The sequence below is a fragment of the Carcharhinus amblyrhynchos genome, chromosome 5 (genome assembly GCF_965287045.1).
Source record: "Carcharhinus amblyrhynchos chromosome 5, sCarAmb.v2.hapA, whole genome shotgun sequence".
Lineage (NCBI taxonomy): Eukaryota > Metazoa > Chordata > Chondrichthyes > Carcharhiniformes > Carcharhinidae > Carcharhinus > Carcharhinus amblyrhynchos.
Genome location: NC_137328.1, coordinates 64,298,405 through 64,312,841, shown reverse-complemented (window position 1 = coordinate 64,312,841; position 14,437 = coordinate 64,298,405). Strand labels below are relative to the sequence as shown.

Below are 14,437 nucleotides of genomic sequence, written 5' to 3'. Positions count from 1 at the left end.
GTATACCCTCTAATTCTATCTTATACTCTCATTCTATGCTTTCCGGACCCTCTCCTTCCTTCTCCCCTATGTACTCTATGAACAATATATTTTGTCTGTATAACACACAAGAAACAACACTTTTCACTGTATCCTAATACATGCAATAATAAGAAATCAAATCAAAATTTGATGAGAGACTTGGGGCAGAGGTTTGCTAAGGGCAGCAGGACCCCAGTGACAGGGCGAAATGGGGATTCTAAGCTCTCACGTACTGGCAGGGGCAGATGCTCAGCTATTCCTGGAGATGTCTAATTAGGAGGCTGTCTCCAGCTTGAATGACTGGGAATGCTGCTGAGCCATCCTAGTCAGAGTGCGGGCAGCTCTAGAGCCTCAGCAGTCCCAGACGCAGAGACAAGTCAATACGGCATCCCTAACACGGTGGCGTTTCAAAAAGGTAAAGTTTAAATTAAAGATGAGGGGAGCTATGTAGGCAAGTCTCCCCAGATGGCCCATTGAAGCTGCAGAGGTGACCCTTCCTGCCCATGGGTTCCTCTTTCAAACATGGTGCCTCCAGCTCTGTTGATCCCTCACTTTCACGAGACTGGTGGCCTCCCCAGTTGGCAAGTGGCCATTCTGCTGCTGGCAAAATGCTGATGACTCCGAAGAACTGATCTTAGATGAGTTGTTAATTATTTAAATTGACTGCCTGCCTCCCGAGAATGATTGGGTTTTTCACTCTTTTCCCATCCAGCCAGCCCAGCGCCATTTTCCACTGCAGACAAAAATGGTCCTCTGTCTGTAGTTCACCTGCTAGATGAGCAGTTCCATGGCTGCACTGAAGAAGTGAATTTTCCTCGATGACTCACTCTTCTCATCTAAAAAGATGCAGCTCACCTTTAAGGGGCTAGAGGCTGACTTTAAGCAGCACCCCACCTACTTTTCTGCCTTCCCAATCAGTCCACAGTCTATCAAGATTAATGTTAGCAGCTCACCCACTCATTGTAAATAAGGCCCAAACATGCAAATTGAATTGGCAATCTGCCAAACGCATTGGCCAGACAGCGCTGATGCCCGTCCACTGCATGCCCAATGTACACTGGAAATGAAAATCACCCCAGAAATTCTTATGATCCTGTGAGTATGGAAGAGACAAAATGACAAACATGCTTCCATAAACATGTAATCTAATTTTCCATTACCAGATAAATGATTCCTGCTGGGCATATGTCAGCAGAGAGATTAATCATTCTTCCATATGACTGATACGCATGGTGCTGCAGTCACAACTTAAAAAAGAGAATGTGCTGTTTATTATTAACTTGTATGGTCCTAGTTCAGTCCTTGATAGCTGAATTGGAAGAGGAAGAAGTGATCTGCCAGTAAGTATGCAGTTAATATGCAATGGGTGGAAGAAGTTCTCTGAACATCTATTACATTTGCTGGAGATTAAGGAACGTCACAGAATTTCCAGCCTTTTATGTCTAGCTCGCAAGTGATCATGGTGGATATTCAAAGATTCCCAGTACGCATGTGGATTCCTTAACAATTCCTCAAAAATGTGCTTCACGTTTGTCTGCTAAAGTTTTAGAGATTTTAAGTTTGAATTCTGGAACGCTGTTTTGATTTCCAGAATTTAGTGAAACGTTTATCCCCATATTGGATGATACAAGCATACTGTATTAGCACAAACCATTTCCAAATCCTGGAGACACAAATTATGGTTAAAGTCCTCTTGATATCTATGATTTGTCAAAAGCAATAATACAGACGTTATCTAAAATTGATTTGAGATCTGCAAGTTTTACAAAGGAATGGTGTTTCGTTCAAAGTACCTCCGTAGAACCAGTGAAGGCTACTTTATCTATGTCCATATGACTGGTTATAGTTGCTCCTGCTGTACATCCATATCCTGGAACAATATTCACCACTCCAGGAGGAAATCCTGCCTAAAGGGAAAGGCAATGAGTTAATATTCAAAAATCTTTAAGGTGCATTAGTTAAGAATGCATTGCATTCTTCAGTTTTTAAATTACTTCAAACAGTAATTTAAAAAGGTTATCTGACTGCTGCAGGCTACCAACATTGATAGGATGCTAAGGTTATATTTCTAATCATGAAAATGAAGGACAATTACACCTTTACTTACATATGGAGCTGTAATTATTCTTCAGTGCAATAAAAGAAGACATTACGAGTTTAAATCAGAATGAATGGGCACCGCGTGACATGCCATCAGTCTGCAGGTAAGTTGCATCCCTTTTTGCATGATAATTAGGTATTGGCCTGATCTTGTTCCTTTTGCCAGAAATGATTAACAATGAGGATCTTCTAGGAGAGTGGTTTATACTCTGCCCTGTTTTATTTCCTCTTATGGTGAGGAATATAGAAGCCTTGGAAAAGGATCAGAAAAGCGTCAGAGGGCTGATGTACCCAACTTAAAACCAGGTAGACTTAAAAATCTGCCTGGCAATCTAACAGATGTGTTTAAAATATAGATGTGAGTAAACTGTGTGTATATAGATAGATATAGGTCATTACATACAAAGTGTCCAAGAGTAGAACTAAGTCAAATGTCATCTATTTTTTCTTTCACAGAGAATTGCAGCTCTGAGTGGCAAGCTACCAGACCCTGTGCTAAGAGTTGATTCACTGCACTTGTCCAAAAGAGAACTGGATCAATTTCTAGCTGTAGCAGAGATCATGACATGGAGAAGACAGCTGGTGAATTAAGCAATATAAATCATTGTCAATGTAATTCCCTGAAGTAATTTTTGATCAAATCAAATCAAATCCAATCAAGTCAAACCAAATAGTTCTGATGGCCAAAACAAATCCGAGAGAAATTTTCCTGCTTTCCTGGATTGAAATTGAATGGAAACAGTCTTTTTAACTTCCATTTGATTGACACCTTAGTGGTTTTTACTCAGCATGCAGTTAGCTACGCAGCTACAGGCAACTTCAAAAGAGCCAAGTGCTTTTCAGTTCCACTTTTATGTAAAGGTTGCCATTACGAAGACCTGCAGCTTCCTGGACAGAGAAAGAGGAATCCCTTCTGCTAGACAGAGTGCTGGGTTGATCTGGAAGCCTTCCAGCTCTCCAGGGGAGAGGTGATTAAAGTGGCCAAGGAACTTCAAAGTTTTGGGGTGGCACAGTGGTTAGCACTGCTGCCTCAGTGGCTGGGACCTGGGTTTGATTCCAGCATGGGATGACTTTCTATGTGGAGTTTGCATGTCCCCCCCATGTCTGCATGGGTTTCCTTCAGGTACTTTGGTTCCCTCCCACAGTCCAGAAATCCACAGGTTAGGTAGATTGGCCATGGTAAGTGCATGGGAATAGGGCAGGGATGGGGGGAGGGGAGGGAGGTGTTGTTGGTTCAGGGCCTGGCTAAGAGTGTTTTTTCAGAGAGTTGACTTAATTGGCCAAATTGCTTCCTTCCGCACTGTCTGAATTCTATGGTTTTAGAGGACAGAGACAATAATAAGCATTTTATCCCAGGATGATTCTCCAGGCCAATGTGATCCCTAATGGGAATTAGCTGGCTTGGAGAATCATCCCACACTTACACAGTTCATTAAGTCCATGTTAATATATTTATGAGGGTGGTGCAATTGAAATGCAGTTATGTTAACTTCTTATAGCATTGGTGGGAAATATGCTTCTCTCATCACATTTAAATTTGTAAATGATTATTACAACAGGTACACAATGGACCATCAGAAGGCAGACTGCAAATGTGTCTCACCAATTATTATTGCCACATGGCCTGAGCTATCTTTAAGGCCAGTGTCTCATTAGTGTACAGACAATGAGCGGAGTGTCAAACTGATACTCTGAAGCAAGTTAGGTAGGGAGAAAATTGACTAACTTTCAATTTAGCTTTGAAAAATCTGTCTAAGCTTGCATGATGATTTGACTATTATTTGAAACAGAACTTAGTAAACAATAGAATCATAGAATCCCTACAGTGTAGAAGGAGGCCATTCGGCCTATTGAGTCTGCACTGACTCTCTGACAGAGTATTTTACCCAGGACCCTCTCCCACTCTTTCCCGTAAACTCACATATTTACCATAGCTAATCTATCTAACCTAGACATCTAGGGATACTGAGGGGAGGCAATAGCCTGGTGCTATTATCACTAGACTATTAATCCAGAAGTGAATGTTCTGGGGATCTGGGTTCGAATTCTGCTCTGGCAGATGGTGGAATTTGAATTCCAAAAAAATTACCTGGAATTAAGAATCTACTTATAATCCTGAAACCATTGTCGATTGTTGAAAAAACCAATTTGGTTCACTAATGTTCTTTAGGGAAAAAATCTGCTGTCCTTACTGGCCTGGTCTATATGTGACTCCAGATATTAGTCCAACCGATTTATTTGATAGTAAACGCACAAGCTTTCGGGGTTAGTCCCTTCGTCAGGTGAATATCAAATAAATCGGTTGGACTAAAACCTGGTGTTGTCAGACTTTTTACTGTGTTTACACCAGTCCAACGCTGGCATACCCACATTGTGACTCCAGAGCCAAAGCAATGTGGTTGACTCTCAACTGCCCTCTGAACAAGGGCAACTAGGGATGGGCAATAAATGCTGGCCAACCAGTGACACCCATGTCTCACAAATGAATAAAAGAAACACTCAAGGGAAAATTTTGCATGGCCAAATCCACTTAACCTGCACATATTTGGACTGTGGAGGAAACCAAAGCACTCAGAGGAAACCCACAGACACGGGGAGAATGTGCAAACTCCACACAGTCACCCACGGCCAGAATTGAATCCAAATCCCTGGCACTGTGAGGCAGCAGTGCTAACCACTATTCCACCGTGCCGCATCAATTGATAAGCATCAATCATGTTACAAAAGACAGATTTCTACAATTGTTATTCCTGAATGCAGAATAAACAAGAAAGGAAAACAAAACAGGAATCTCTTGCTGTTGGTGGGATCTTCTGAAGTCAATGGTGATTGTCATGTACTGTTGTCGGGGAACCCGGGGAGGGGGTCGACTTTACTGGGACCAGAAGATTTTGCCAGTAGGAAGGGCTGGAGAATTCTGCCCAATCTGCATGTGCAGAACTGACTTTAGAAATGCAAGTTCCAGATTGCTTAATGACATCTCGATTAACTAATTTTAAAAAATATGTTAAACCTTCTTTCAATTTGATGGTACTCTGTCCTCTGGGCCTCACCCCTCACCTAGATTTCTCAATGGAAATTGTATGCTTTTAAGGGCATTTGAAAAACTTTTAATGATCTGCAGAACTTTCAACTCAATATTTTCAGATTGGATAAAAAAGCAAAGAATACAACTGCTGTGGCCATTTGACTGATCTTGTCTAAAAAAAAATCAAAGCAGTTTTTCTGTGGAAGTTAATATTTAATTTTCAGTCGTAAGAAATACCAGCATGTCTGTCTCCCTATACCTTTACCAGAAGGAAACAATGTCAAAATTGCTTGCTAAAGTTGATCAGTAATAAGAAATTCAATGTTTCTTATATCCATGCTTAAAAGAATCTCAGCACAACTTAATAACAATGCTGAGTATTTTTATTTTAATAGCACCGTGCAACTGAACATTAATGCGTAGCTTCTGAAAAGTAGGTTTACCATAGATTAACAGTTGCATTTAAAAATCAGTAAAGCAGGAAATTTTGCATCCTTTATGATAGCTTTTTACTAAGTTGCCTAAGGATATCAACTCAAGCTTGACTTGACCTAGACCTTTAGTATGAAGTGAAGAAAAATGATCAACCAATTCCAGTTCGATGTCTAGAGTTCTAGTAAATAATTTACCTGCTGTGACTTATGAAAGCCACTTTACCAGCTAAATTTAACCATTTACAATCAAACAGACTTGTACCAGAAGATGAAAGCAGAAAGTGCTGGAAAAACTCAGCAGCATCTCTTCACAGACGCTGCTAGAATTGCTGAGTTTTTTCAGCATTTTCTGTTTTTATTTCAGATTTCCAGCATCTGAAGCATTTTGCTCTTATCATACCAGAAGATAAGTGAGCAAGAAAAGCTTATAAAAAAAACCTAGACTATGAATAACGGAGGGATTGGTATGATTTTTTTTTAATTGCAGTAATCACTCAAGTGTTTTTGTCAATATTTTAGACATTAATGCACCCCAAAAACAAAAGTCTTGAAACTAGATGGTGTCCACTAAGGGGTGATCTTGCACTCACTTACTCGGGCCCGAGACAGGAACGTGGCAAATTTTTTTTTTGGGAACATGGCAGATTGGTTCACAAACCTCATTAGTATAGTTGCGAGTTGCGTGGGCCCAGAGACAGCTTGCCAGTCATGAGGGTTAGCAAGCTCCGTTTGCTGAGACTTTGGTAGTGAACAGAAGAAGCTGGGGAAATCAGGAGAGGGTAGGCTGTGGGCAGCAGTCCCAGGTTTTAACGTAGAAGTGTTGCATTCTAGACAAATCAATTTCTGATGTGGATCCTCAAAAAAGTATTATGCTCATGATTTGAATATGTAAGGTGTCTAAAATATGTTGTAAGCAGCAAAAGGAAACACCTCCACGACACCTTAAATTGGACTTCTTTTCACTCATTTTATATCTGGAGGACAGGCACAATGAAGGCAATTTTCATTCCAACAGCCTTTTTATTTAGTTGGAGAGCCTTATTCAGATCAAACCTTTACAACAATTTTCTAAGAATCTATAACTCCTTCATCAGTTGGGGCTGGATGTCACTTTGGGACAGTTACAGGGGTAGATATGAATTTACTAGAGTTTACAGCTGCAGAAACAATTGATTCAGTAAGGAACATCAGCAGTGTTACCTCTTTGATTAAAGCTCCCATGTAGAGTGCGGTGAGTGGGGTCTGCTCGGCCGGTTTGATAACTACTGTGTTGCCACAGCACAGTGCAGGAGCAAGCTTCCAAGTAAACATCAGCAGTGGGAAGTTCCACTGTTGTGACAAAAAGTGTATCACATTAATGGCATCATATTTTATTAAAGATCATAGATTAGTGTTACAGAAATAATTATTTTTATCACAGCAATAATATTTGGAAGACATAATAGAATACGAATTCTCTGTTCATATGCATGGTGATAAATGAGTTTGTGAAATTGCCTATGCTTGGCATCTCCAGTAAAGATGTAATACATGGTTGTTAAATAAAGGCTCCTGCGCACACTGCACACAATTGAGCTGAAAGGAAATGTAGGTCAGAGACTGGGCTATAACACAGTTCTGTGTCCTGCACCCAATTTGGACTGAATTTTACAAGGTGCTAGATTCCCACCCCTGGCTGAATAGTAAGGATGAACACAGGGCGAACACAGAATTTGGGTAAATGGCTGGAGGTTTTACTAGCTGCCTTGGTATGTGGGGGTAAGGGGGGTCATTTGGATGGGGGAGAGCATGGAGTTTGAGGTCAAGAGGTGAAAGGCAAGTGTGGGGGTGGGGGTGGTGGATTAGAGGTAAAATCTTGTATCGGCCCTCTGAAGGGCCCAAGGAGCTGTTAAGCAGCTCCCTCCCACCTATCATCAGCCTGCACAGGGAGACACTCTGGGCTGGCTGCTTGGTATTGGCCCCTCCAGCTGCTGGTTAAATCGTTGCAGACGTGCAATGATCCCCAAAGTGGGAAATGATTGATGTTTAAGGACCTCAATTGGCTTAATGACCCAATACTACAACACTCCCCCCCACCCCCCGGCCCCACACTGGTATTACTGTGGTCGGGGCAAGATGGGCAACAGGCAGGCTGCCCAGTGGTTTAACAGGTCCAATCCTGACCTTCAAACCTGCCAATGAGTGGGTGTAAAATCCAACCCTTGCAATGCAGCTCCTTACAATGAATGTGGGTTTGTAGAATTTATTTGATGGTGTAAAAGAGGGTATTGCTGGAAATATTAAACAGACAAAATCTTCACAAACCAATTTTTATGTTGTCACACGCAATGGACAGTGATGTTTTATTTTAATGCGACTAAATGATTTATAAATGAAGGATCAACAGCATACCAGCAACCTTATAGGAACATAACTTGGAACAGGAACCTTCTAGCCAATGGTGTTCTTGGTCTTTATTTATCAGTAAGCCAATAATGAATTCAAATCAACCTGCACGTAATTCATGCAAATTAACTGTCCTATTCACTCAAAACTGATCATGCACAACTGCATGTTCAAATACAATTTACAAAATTCTTTGAAGTCTCAAGCATTAATTGTTAAAATGGTGACGACTCAACTCATTCATGCGTATCTTCAATTCTGTTGCCTGCCAGGCCATCTATAATATTATATAATTAAATGGTTATTGTGCAGGATACAAATTCAGATTTCATACTAAAGCATTTGATGAATGTTTTGCAATCATTTATTGATGAGGAACTGATTATAAATGGGAAAATCATTATACCTTGATAGAGTTCAGTACAAAATGAAGGTGCTTCATCTTCAATGTTTACTAATGTTGTAATAAAATTATGTGTAATACCACAGAGTTTATTTTCACCTATTACAGAAACTCCCTGATTTGCTCAATTCTGAACACTCATTGGTTAGCAATAAGCAAGAAAATGATAGCATTGTTCTAATCAATAGGGTTTTCTTCCTCGTTTGAATGAAAGAGACCCAAGGTTAAATTGAAGTCATTTTGTGTTTGGACTTGTGTCATGAAACTGCTCAAACTTATTTTGTTAGATCCATGAACAATCATGAGAGATATTAAGAGGAAGGAGAAAGGGGATTTCCACCTCAGCACTTAATGCCCCTAATGTCAGGAAAAATTCCCAGGAACATAATCAGTCATATATCAGGGCAAATGATTAGAAGTTTTATCAAAGGGCTAAATGTTAGGGTGACTGTAAAAACATGTGAGATAGCATATGGAATGTTTTTAGGGGGATTTCCAGGACTTAGAACCTAAAAGGTGATGCACAATTATCAAGTAATGTAGGCTAAAGTCGTAAACAGCTTCCAGAAGTAAAAGTAATTTTCTAAATGATGACACCAGCTAGTCCCCATGTTATAGTGTTATACACGGGTGACGGTTTTGTTAGCCAGATGTCAAACTCCTTACAATCTCTTTCTGGAATTTTGCTCAAAAAAGATAAAATGAGTACTTACAGGTATAATCTGTCCACACACTCCAATTGGTTCGTGTCGTGTAAATGTGAGATAATCTCCATCTAATAGAAAATATAAAATTAATTTCATCATGTGTCATAAGCAAATGTTTGCATGGTTTGGTCATTCAGTATATTATTTGAGTCAATATAGGCAATAGAAGTGTGTTAGACACAATACACATCAAAGCCAGAATTCTATGTACAAAGTTTAGGTGCGCATCTGACTTGGAATTGCGTGTACTCACACGAGAAGATATTGGACAAAATGTCCTAGTTATTGTCAGCAGGTGCCTGTGAGAGTCCGTGAGAGTCTGAAGTGTGCTAGCCAACAATCAAGAAGCTGCTCTAAATTAATTAAACACCAATTGTCCAGAATTTTACATTGCCCATTTGATTTTACAGTTAGCATGTGGACCAACTGGCAATGCTGCAACCTCGATCCAGTGCAGAAAGAAAGGTCAGGGCTCAAATAAAGGCAACAAATGTGTCTGGGGACTGAGGTTGTGTATGATTGTGCTGCCTAGATAGTTGTGGCAAAGATTTTCCATTGATATTTATTTTAACTGCTCAGTAATTCCGTGACACAGCTCCACACTGGCTGTTCAACTGAGAGAGTACATTGGAAATGCTGGCCCGTACCCACCCTTTGCTTGGAGCACACCCTTCTCCCATCCTCCCCCACATTGCACAATCTCTCACAGCATGCTGGATGGTCATTAATTGACCAGCTAGTATGAAATCTGGGACCAACCACATGCGGGACTGTATTTCCCAGACAGGTGCATGTTTCACGTCCGCCTTTGAGCCCGCCAAGTGCATGCACCCGATGGGTGAAAGATTCCAGCCAATAAGTATAATTAGATCAAGTGTCTGTACTAAATTCTTTGACCGAAATATTACCACCATTCATGCCAATGGGATTTTCCCTTCCCGCTGGAATGAATGGAGATTTGACTTGGCGCTAAATTCTCTGATCTTGCTACAGCAGGAGCGTGGCGTGAGCAGCGGGTAAAATCATGCCCAGAAGTTTAGAATTGATTCCTTGCGATTAGCATTTGAAAATTAAACAATCCTGACACATTTATCTGCTATTTTAACAATTAATCCAGTCACTAATATTACAAAAACCATTCAATATTGATCGGAAGCAAGATATTTAAAAAGGATATCCCTATTTTAAAATTGAAGTTCAAGCTCCATTTTACATGACAACATACGAACTTCAAAACAGCCTGTGCATAATGAGAAGGCTAGTGACCACTACTGTGGCCAATAAAAAACATTGCATGTATTGATTTTTAAGATTAAGGACAAACAGGAACATCAGCTTTCGTAAAACACTTAAAATTATTAAAAATGTTGACAAATTTTCAAGAATTCCTTTGCAATTTTTCAATATGGCCCTTGTCCAGACTAGAGTGCACTAACTTGGTGCAAAGATCTAATATTGGCTTTTGGAAGTAGTTCCAGCTTTCTGGCACTTAGAAAGCAAATCATTTACTTCAGTTAAATTGCAGAATTCTTACGGATGTGCATGAGAAATCACTCACCATCAAAATTAAAACAGATAACAATGATACAGTTGCAGTACACCAGCGTGAGGCAACATTTTGGACGCCTCAACATCAGGAGGAACATAATAAGGCCTTCACAAATATGGACGAACAGTGTGGATCCCTCAGTGTCTGAATGAAGAACAGTGTGGATCCCTCACCATCTGGAGGAGAAAAAGTCTGGATTCCTCACTGTCTGGAAGAGAAGCAGTGTGGATCCATCAATGTCTGCATGAGGAACAGTCTGGATCCCTCAGTGTCTGGATGAGGAACAGTGTGGATTCCTCACTGTCTGGACGAGGAACAGTGTGGATCCCTCACTGTCTGGATGAGGAACAGCGTGGATTCCTCACTGTCTGGACGAGGAACAGTCTGGATCCCTCACTGCCTGGATGAGGAACAGTGTGGATCCCTCACTGTCTGGATGAGGAACAGTCTGGATCCCTCACTGTCTGGACAAGGAACAGTGTGGGTCCCTCAGTGTCTGAATGAAGAACAGTGTGGATCCCTCACCATCTGGAGGAGAAAAAGTCTGGATTCCTCACTGTCTGGAAGAGAAGCAGTGTGGATCCATCAATGTCTGCATGAGGAACAGTGTGGATCCCTCACTGTCTGGACGAGGAACAGTCTGGATCCCTCACTGTCTGGACGAGGAACAGTCTGGATCCCTCACTGTCTGGACGAGGAACAGTCTGGATCCCTCACTGTCTGGACGAGGAACAGTCTGGATCCCTCACTGTCTGGACGAGGAACAGTCTGGATCCCTCACTGTCTGGATGAGGAACAGTCTGGATCCCTCACTGTCTGGAGGAGGAACAGTCTGGATCCCTTACTGACTGGACAAGGAAAAGTGTAGATCCCTCAGTGTCTGGACGAGAAATAGCATGGATCCCTCACTGTCTGGATGAGGAACAGTCTGGATCACTCACTGTCTGGATGAGGAACAGTCTGGATCCCTCACTGTCTGCACAAGGAACAGTCTGGATCCCTCACTGTCTGCACAAGGAACAGTCTGGATCCCTCACTGTCTGGAGGAGGAACAGTCTGGATCCCTCACTGTCTGGATAAGGGACAATGTGGATCCCTCACTATCTGGAGGAGGAACAGTCTAGATCCCTCACTGTCTGGACGAGGAGCAGTCTGGATTCCTCACTGTCTGGATGTGGACAGTCTGGATCCTTCAGTGTCTGGAGGAGGAACAGTCTGGATCCCTCACTGTCTGGACAAGGAACAGTGTGGATCCCTCACTGTCTGGAGGAGGAACAGTCTGGATCCCTCACTGTCTGGACAAGGAACAGTGTGGATCCCTCACTGTCTGGAGGAGGAACAGTCTGGATCACTCACTGTCTGGAGGAGGAACAGTCTGGATCACTCACTGTCTGGACAAGGAACAGTGTGGATCCCTCACTGTCTGGAGGAGGAACAGTCTGGATCACTCACTGTCTGGAGGAGGAACAGTCTGGATCCCTCACTGTCTGGAGGAGGAACAGTCTGGATCCCTCACTGTCTGGAGGAGGAACAGTGTGGATCCCTCACTGTCTGGAGGAGGAACAGTCTGGATCCCTCACTTAATGGAGGAGGAACAGTCTGGATCCCTCACTGTCTGGAGGAGGAACAGTCTGGATCCCTCACTGTCTGGAGGGGGAACAGTCTGGATCCCTCACTGTCTGGAGGAGGAACAGTCTGGATCTCTCACTGTCTGGAGGAGGAACAGTCTGGATCCCTCACTGTCTGGAGGAGGAACAGTCTGGATCCCTCACTGTCTGGAGGAGGAACAGTCTGGATCCCTCACTTAATGGAGGAGGAACAGTCTGGATCTCTCACTGTCTGGAGGAGGAACAGTCTGGATCTCTCACTGTCTGGAGGAGGAACAGTCTGGATCCCTCACTGTCTGGAGGAGGAACAGTCTGGATCCCTCACTGTCTGGAGGAGGAACAGTCTGGATCCCTCACTGTCTGGAGGAGGAGCAGTCTGGATCCCTCACTGTCTGGAGGAGGAACAGTCTGGATCCCTCACTGTCTGGAGGAGGAACAGTCTGGATCCCTCACTGTCTGGAGGAGGAACAGTCTGGATCCCTCACTGTCTGGAGGAGGAACAATCTGGATCCCTCACTGTCTGGATGAGGAACAGTCTGGATCCCTCACTGTCTGGAGGAGGAACAGTCTGGATCCCTCGCTGTCTGGAGGAGGAACAGTCTGGATCCCTCACTGTCTGGAGGAGGAACAGTCTGGATCCCTCACTGTCTGGAGGAGGAACAGTCTGGATCCCTCACTGTCTGGAGGAGGAGCAGTCTGGATCCCTCACTGTCTGGAGGAGGAACAGTCTGGATCCCTCACTGTCTGGAGGAGGAACAATCTGGATCCCTCACTGTCTGGATGAGGAACAGTCTGGATCCCTCACTGTCTGGATGAGGAACAGTCTGGATCCCTCACTGTCTGGAGGAGGAACAGTCTGGATCCCTCACTTAATGGAGGAGGAACAGTCTGGATCCCTCACTGTCTGGAGGAGGAACAGTCTGGATCCCTCACTGTCTGGAGGAGGAACAGTCTGGATCCCTCACTGTCTGGAGGAGGAACAGTCTGGATCTCTCACTGTCTGGATGAGGAACAGCGTGGATTCCTCACTGTCTGGACGAGGAACAGTCTGGATCCCTCACTGTCTGGACAAGGAACAGTGTGGGTCCCTCAGTGTCTGAATGAAGAACAGTGTGGATCCCTCACCATCTGGAGGAGAAAAAGTCTGGATTCCTCACTGTCTGGAAGAGAAGCAGTGTGGATCCATCAATGTCTGCATGAGGAACAGTCTGGATCCCTCAGTGTCTGGATGAGGAACAGTGTGGATTCCTCACTGTCTGGACGAGGAACAGTGTGGATCCCTCACTGTCTGGATGAGGAACAGCGTGGATTCCTCACTGTCTGGACGAGGAACAGTCTGGATCCCTCACTGTCTGGACAAGGAACAGTGTGGGTCCCTCAGTGTCTGAATGAAGAACAGTGTGGATCCCTCACCATCTGGAGGAGAAAAAGTCTGGATTCCTCACTGTCTGGAAGAGAAGCAGTGTGGATCCATCAATGTCTGCATGAGGAACAGTGTGGATCCCTCACTGTCTGGACGAGGAACAGTCTGGATCCCTCACTGTCTGGACGAGGAACAGTCTGGATCCCTCACTGTCTGGACGAGGAACAGTCTGGATCCCTCACTGTCTGGACGAGGAACAGTCTGGATCCCTCACTGTCTGGACGAGGAACAGTCTGGATCCCTCACTGTCTGGATGAGGAACAGTCTGGATCCCTCACTGTCTGGAGGAGGAACAGTCTGGATCCCTTACTGACTGGACAAGGAAAAGTGTAGATCCCTCAGTGTCTGGACGAGAAATAGCATGGATCCCTCACTGTCTGGATGAGGAACAGTCTGGATCACTCACTGTCTGGATGAGGAACAGTCTGGATCCCTCACTGTCTGCACAAGGAACAGTCTGGATCCCTCACTGTCTGCACAAGGAACAGTCTGGATCCCTCACTGTCTGGAGGAGGAACAGTCTGGATCCCTCACTGTCTGGATAAGGGACAATGTGGATCCCTCACTATCTGGAGGAGGAACAGTCTAGATCCCTCACTGTCTGGACGAGGAGCAGTCTGGATTCCTCACTGTCTGGATGTGGACAGTCTGGATCCTTCAGTGTCTGGAGGAGGAACAGTCTGGATCCCTCACTGTCTGGACAAGGAACAGTGTGGATCCCTCACTGTCTGGAGGAGGAACAGTCTGGATCCCTCACTGTCTGGACAAGGAACAGTGTGG

At 43.6% G+C, this 14,437-nt stretch overlaps 1 protein-coding gene across 2 annotated transcripts in view; it reads right to left on the bottom strand.

Moving 5' to 3' along the window:
• Positions 1-14,437, bottom strand: part of LOC145343078 (retinal dehydrogenase 2-like) — a 72,932-nt gene that overhangs the window by 35,257 nt on the left and 23,238 nt on the right. For both annotated transcript variants that reach the window (XM_080188924.1, XM_080188926.1), the window contains 3 exons: positions 9,085-9,146; positions 6,784-6,912; positions 1,815-1,928 (listed from right to left, as the gene is read on the bottom strand). In XM_080188924.1, the coding sequence (XP_080045050.1) occupies positions 1,815-1,928; positions 6,784-6,912; positions 9,085-9,146 (305 nt within the window). The remainder of the gene's footprint in view (positions 1-1,814; positions 1,929-6,783; positions 6,913-9,084; positions 9,147-14,437) is intronic.